General features: G+C 39.9%; 1 protein-coding gene across 1 annotated transcript; it reads right to left on the bottom strand.

The window, feature by feature from the left end:
- Nucleotides 1–4,140: 4,140 nt before the first annotated feature.
- On the bottom strand, nucleotides 4,141–4,785 carry LOC147896276 (uncharacterized). Its single transcript, XM_087382253.1, has one exon. The coding sequence runs from the start codon at nucleotides 4,783–4,785 to the stop codon at nucleotides 4,141–4,143; it is 645 nt and encodes a 214-aa protein (XP_087238379.1).
- Nucleotides 4,786–6,948: the final 2,163 nt, after the last annotated feature.

Below are 6,948 nucleotides of genomic sequence, written 5' to 3'. Positions count from 1 at the left end.
TGCAATGGGAGACCCTAAGGCTAGGAAAAATCTATCAGCATGCCTACACCTTGATTGAGGTATTCTTGACCATGTCCATGGCATCATAAACAAAATGCATTATGCACCATCCACCATGTCTATACCTTGATTGAGGTATTCTTAATCATGTCCATTGACTCATAGACAAAATGCATCATGCATTATGGTCCATACCTCAATAAGGGTATTGATGACCACCTCTACTACTATGTAGGATCATATTTGGCACACATGCCACTTGTCAATACGTCGATTGAGATAACAAGTGCTACCTATATTGCCACATAGGATGCTTTTCTATCTTGTCAATTGGCTACATAGATTGATGCCACATGTCTCAATCTGGTATGAATTAGCACATCTCTTTCCACATATGACAAACTTTTGATTAGGAACAAGAACTTAATCAAGTTATCAAGTGACAACACCTCCTCTACAACATGGGATGCTATCTCGGAATGCATTAATGGAAATACCTAGATCAAGGTATCAAAAAGCCACATTATTTGCCACATAAGATGATGAATTTCCACATCGAATGGCACATCTTGCCTCATGCCTTGATCAAGGTATTAGATAAATTCCATGAGGATTAGATGGCTAGCTAACCACATTCGATCAAGGCATTTTATCCACCTAGGTGCATATCTAGAGAAGGTGTTGTGTGGTGCTTGAAATGCCTCAATCAAGATATTGATACATGTTCTCATCCTTACACTTTGTAATTGTCATGTCCATTTTTCTTGAGACATACCAAAAGTGGGCATCTTTATATTGCAACTACCGGCCATTCATAAGTGAACCTCAAAATCTAGACTATGCTTCTAATTATAAACATTTCATTAAATTTATTTGCACTACCTTGAGATATGCATATTTCATACTTAAGACAAAGCATCTTGGATTTCTATGTTGAGCAAGAAATGATAATGTGATACGATGTTGAGGAATGCTTCAGATGAGATGGGAATAATTGGTCATGGAGAAGATGAAATTGTGGAGGAAGACAATTTAAGCAAGAAAGAGGTCTCACAAGAGAGATATGGCTCTAATCGTCAGTATTTATAGATGTACTCCTTATGTGTACCAATTTTAGGGATGAATAAATGTAGCTATAATTCTCTAGCCTTTCCCTACTCACTCTTATACGTACACTTTTTGATGTGAAGCCTCTCCAAACTTCCTTTTGGCCCTTGTATATGTCTATATATATTAACTAACAAACAAAAGGGTAGATTTGGACCATGCCCTCATCACCAACTGTTATGTATTTCCTAAGAAACTAAAGCATCAATATAAGTGGCAAAAATCTGGCATTGATAAAATATCCATAAAAGCATTGAAATTGTTGGCCAATCCACAAATAGTGATATTATTTTCAATGTTTATTTTGATGCTAATTGCAACGCTTCTATATCGATGCTTTGTTTGACGTGCATTTTAAAGCTAATCCAAATTACAAAAGAACATTATGTGTCGTTTTACATTGCATCTATTATCAATTTAACAAGCTTTGTGGATAAATTGTGTACCACAATTGTGACAACAATACCCAAAATGATTCCCATTTGGGATGAACTAATTTAATAAACTTGCTGATGTAGACATAAGAACTCAAGTGAAGGGCATGGAAACATATTCTGACGTCGATGATTTGGAGGGTAGATTAAGAAGTGTAGGCTTGGAGGGGAGGTTTTTGCTACCTCTATGTCAAAAATGTCAAAAACATCGACTAATAAGTAAAGCAATTCTATTTAAAGCAATAATGATAATGAAAAGAAAAAGTATAAAAAGTTAAACACATGTTGGAGTTGCCATGTTAGAATTGACTAGCTAGTAAAATATACATACAAAATGCATTTTCTTATGCACACTTTGAAAAATGAGGCATGTGCGAGAGCCACAAACTCATTTAATTCAATCATTGCATGCAAATTCCCATTCCACTGTTAGGGGGGACATACTGATCTGTGGCTATTCTTTTCTCCATGATCTTATTTACTCTTAATTCTTGTTCATTTTATGGCCTATTGAATGAGGTTGTTTTTATTGATCTATTGTGTGTTGCATCATTCCAAGTACATAATCTTCTATACATGTGTCAACTGCATTGTTCAACTGACACACTTCTACTACATTCTTATGGGGACATTATGATTTGGCAATTTTTAAGGTGGTTCTAGGAGACTTCTATATTTGCAACTACTTTATTTTTTATTGACATTAAAAGTCAGTTTTAAGGAGAGACAAATGGTGCACTATCATTTAGAAAGTTGATTCTATTAGTATATGTAAATAGCAAGGAAGAGGAGAATGTCACTCATATTGAATTCATGGAGCTTCAAAAATCAAATGTTAATGGCTTGTTCAAATTATGATTTTGTAGTGTTTTCTCCATCATTCTTGGTGTAAAAAATATGAAGCTTTTAAATATTGGATTTCAAATTGTTGTATGCAAAAAACTAGACGTCTCTCAAATTCAATGATTTTAGGGACTCTTGGTATAAAAGAATTTACACATTTTGCAAAATACCTTTCTCTTGGAAATTGTTTGAGAAGTTGCTTTTAGTTACTCTTTCGATGTAACATCACCATTTGAAACATAACACTATTTATGTGGATGTTTCCATTGAATATTTTGTGCAATCATAAAGAACTAAAGGAATAAAGCCTTCTAAGACATCACATAAATATAAAGGCCTAGAAAGAGAGAGATAAGTTTAGTTGGCATCTTCCCTGGAGGAGAATGAAGTCAAAAACCTTGTTGAAAATACAATCAAATTACAAAAGTTAATTATTTAAGATTCAATACAAGTGCTAAAAAGGTCCAAAGGTTTGAAAATTTAGAGAAAATAAGGATCTAGAGTAAGTTAATTGACCTTAGGGGTGTCACATTCCCTTTTTATGGGCTAGGTACTCATATTTTGTGTATATTTCGAGTACTTGAAAACATATTTCATGCTCTTTTTGCTTTAATTCTTTATAGCCTCTCTATTCTATTGTCTTAGAAGCCTTAAAAGGGAGCATATCCAATGACTTCCACAACTAAATGGAAAAAGAATCTAATTTAATCAAAGCTTATGCAAAGAGAATCTTTCTCCAATTATCCCACCTCGCTCAGAAGTTTGATATTTTTAATGCATCATGTCTCTAGAGTGAATGGCCCCTATATGAAAGATAATAAAGAAGTCTTACCTTGTTTATAGTGGGACTGTGGATACGTTTTTTGGCATATGCACATAAACGACTTGCTACAAGTGTAGCCACCCCAAAAAAGGGCAAGCATGCCTTTCTTGAGAGCACCAAGGTGTCATTTTCTTCTAAGTGAGGGGGTTATAATTTCAAGTCATAGATGATGGGACCCCAAGCGACCAAGCATTAGGAAGCTTGAACGTTGAGACATGGAGATTCCTCAATGGACAACCATATGCCCTTACTACACTATGGATTGGTAGGCGTGCTTATCACTGTTTTTTGTTTGCTTGAGCTATTTTTGTATTTGAGATTCACTACTTACAAGTGAATTGCTTAGATAATACTGATGGGAGCACCAAATACATAAGGTGGGTAGAAAGAATTCTCCCTCAATATCTCAAGGCACTAGCACTACTCAATACATAAGGTAATACATAAGGTGGGGGCAATATCTCAAGGCACTAGCACTACTCAATAGGGAGCATAGATGCCAATTGGGAGCATAAGGTAATACATAAGGTGGGGGCAAAGAGTTCTCCATTAGATGTCTCCTCTCAAGGTGGGGGCAAAGAGTTCTTCATTAGATGTCTCAAGAGTTCTTCATTAGATATCTCTTGGGTCTTAGTGCCTACAAAACTCTTGTGACGATTTCGTGTCTCAAGTTCGAACTTCGTTCGATTAAGGCTCATCAATGAGCGACCACCTGGTCGTTTCAAATTTGCACCCCACGGTGTTCAGCAGAACGTTACTTTGAAGGTATGTACTGCTATGTGCCATGTGCCGTTGGCATGCACGCACCACAGACAAAGCCGTCAAGGCCGTGAGCCTGATGGTAGCCACCCTGGTCTATCGTGCTTGCTGTCTTTCTGTGTAACGGCCCCCCTGAGGCTGGGACAAAACTGCCAGCCTCTCCTATGACCCTTCTCATCTCCGCCAGGTGTATACGCCCATATAAATCGGAGAAATTACTGCGACTAGCAATGCCACCAAAAAAACCGCGAATGCCACAAACCGTGCTCGTCTCACCCGGCATCGACGATGAGACACAGCCAGGACGGCCTCCAAAGCCCGCAGTTCGGAGTCAATATTCTCGTAGAACGTCTGCACCTCCCTGAGGAAGGATCCAAAAGAGCAAACGAATTCCGAGACCTCAGACAAAACGACGGGGGCACTCGCGTCGTCATGCGGCGGCAGCAGCTGCTGCTCCAGCTGGGGTACTTGGGCAGGCGTGGGCGGCGACGACGTTGATAAGGTGTGGACGAGCTCGGTCCAGAGAGTGGGCATGTTGGCGTTGTAGTAGGCGATTTTGGAGTCGAGTTTGTCGGACATGAGGCGGACAAGGCCAGCGCACCAGATGAAGGGGCGTTGGCGGGGGGGGGGGAAGGAGGAGGAGGAGGAGAGGAGGCGGTCAGTGAGGAGGGAAGAGATGGAGGACATGCGGAGGCAGAAGAGGGGGAGGCCGAGGGAGGTGAGGGAGAGGAGGAGCAGGAAGGAATGGCGAGTGGAGGGAGAGTGGAGATGGAGAGGGAGGTGGGGATCTGAAGGCCTCCATAGTGTTGTGGCCACCATAGCTGTTTCTTCCTGCTGCTGCTGTTGCTGCAAAGGATACCGAGGTCGATACAGACACACCACTTCTTCTTCCTCTTCCCCTTCTTCTTCCTCTTTCTCTTTGCCCATTCTTCCCCATGCATTACGTATTCCTTTGCATGCACGTATCCTTTTGAGAAGAAGACCAATAAGAAGCACAAGAGCTAAGAGTCGCACCTCTTCCTTTTACTGCCCCTTTTAGCGCTTCCAATCAAGATGGAGCACACTACCCTCGCTACATCCCACAAAAGCCATGGGAAATTGCTCGTCTAGGCTTACTCATGAGAAAAATGCTCGTCTAGGCTTCGTGATGAGACCCCTAAGCCATCCCCACGAGCATTCGTGGGGGGAGACGCTCTTAGGGTGTTCATAAACCGACCGAGCACCCACCTGCCAAGCCTCTTTTAAAAAGGCGACTTGGACATAGCAAAAAAATTCGAATCCACCATTCACGTATGGTGGATAAAGATGGGTGGGTGCTTTTCTTAAGATATCATTTATTCTGACTCCAATCAACTGGTGGGACTTGATCTTAGTGTGTCATGGCACGTATGCAAAATCCTTACCACCCAGATATTGATCCCTGCTTGCCAAAAGGGTAAAAAGAGCCTTGGGTGAGCGGAGGATTGTTGTGTAAGTGGTCTTTGTACTCCCTCGTTCAAACAAAGAGGTGGGCGTCCTTTGTAATTGCTTGGCGTCCTCATTGGACTAGTCAAAAAGAAAAACTTTACAACACACAGCCATGTTTCTAAGAAATACCTGAGCGGCACTATGGAAACCGACATGAGCATGTTTATCAGCCTTTTGAGTAGCCTGAATAAAAATCTATTTGATTCTTGAAACTCCCCCAATGCTTTCGGTCAATCACATTCTTGATCAAAGATATGCTATATAACCTAACCATCGAGTTGCAACAAAAGCGACGGCCATTTTTCTAGCAAACGTGTTGGGCGGACCATCTACCCTAAGGGTCTTAACGCATGTGAGGAAATAGGATGAAAATATCTTCCTATGCATATTCATATGTATTTCTTTCATGATCCAGCCATCCCACCATCTGTTAACATTCAAAAGAACTAGGGAAGGGTTCGCTGGGAAAGGATGCATAGCATCATTTCATGTGTTTAGGAGGTGCTAACATACACATGTCATGATTCCTCCTTTGCAATCCCTAAAAATAGGGATCCCATTCTAGTTCTGCAGCCATGCTCTAAGTTTGGAGAATATGTGGCTATTCCTATCCTAAACCCATCCTAGCCACTTGGTTTAGGATGGGTGTGAGGATGATAAATAGATTCCTATCCTTGCTAAGGCCGGCTCCCACATTAGCTCCACAAAAGAGGAGGCCTTAGAAGGAAGTGAGGTTGCCTCTTACTAAATATCCTTTGACCTATAATCTCCAACCTTGATAGTGTAACCAAGTAATGAAATTTGATTGGTTCTAGGTAAGAGATTACTCCTTTTGGGTGTTGTACAAATATGAATTAGAAGTCTTTAGGTGTACTCAACTCTTATTCTCAACTTTTTGCCTTGAACAATCATGTCTGTCCTTTAAATACGCTTTTTACAATCATGGTCCTAGTCAAGGATTGGATTAGCATTAGGGTCAAGACACTTAAATAGGAATTTTGAGACCATTGCACTTGTCTCATCAAATTTTGCTCTATAGCTACAAGTAATCGGTTTTTCAACTACATGCACTCTTTATATATTCTTTCTTAGTTTTGTAAATTCTTGGAGTCTTTTTTACTCTTCGAGTCTTCCTTGCATTCTCATATTTGATTTCAGTGTATGCTCCCTTTACGTCCATTTTAATATAAACTTTTAAATTGCATTCTTTCTTTTGTTCATAAACCAATGCAGTTTGAATTTCTTGTTGTGCCCTTCCCATTTGCAATGTTGGAGTATGAAAGTTATACTTGTATTACAATAAAAGTGATGTAAAGTATTATAAATGGATAGTCTCTAGCATTTGGAGTGCTCAAAATCATATTAATATATAAAATCTCCTCACCAACAACAATGTCCTTTGTAGCAACCATCACAATATATCCTACATACTCTGAGGTTGCATCATGGTCATGTTTCTTTCATGGGGGATTTGGAACATACTCCCAACACGCATTTGTTTTTTCTTCCACATCA

Source organism: Dipteris shenzhenensis, chromosome 12 (genome assembly GCF_047967505.1).
Source record: "Dipteris shenzhenensis isolate YYH24624 ecotype China chromosome 12, Dip_SZ_1.0, whole genome shotgun sequence".
NCBI classification, from domain to species: domain Eukaryota; kingdom Viridiplantae; phylum Streptophyta; class Polypodiopsida; order Gleicheniales; family Dipteridaceae; genus Dipteris; species Dipteris shenzhenensis.
Note: the sequence above shows the minus strand (reverse complement) of the source record. Positions and strands in the feature narration are given on the sequence as shown.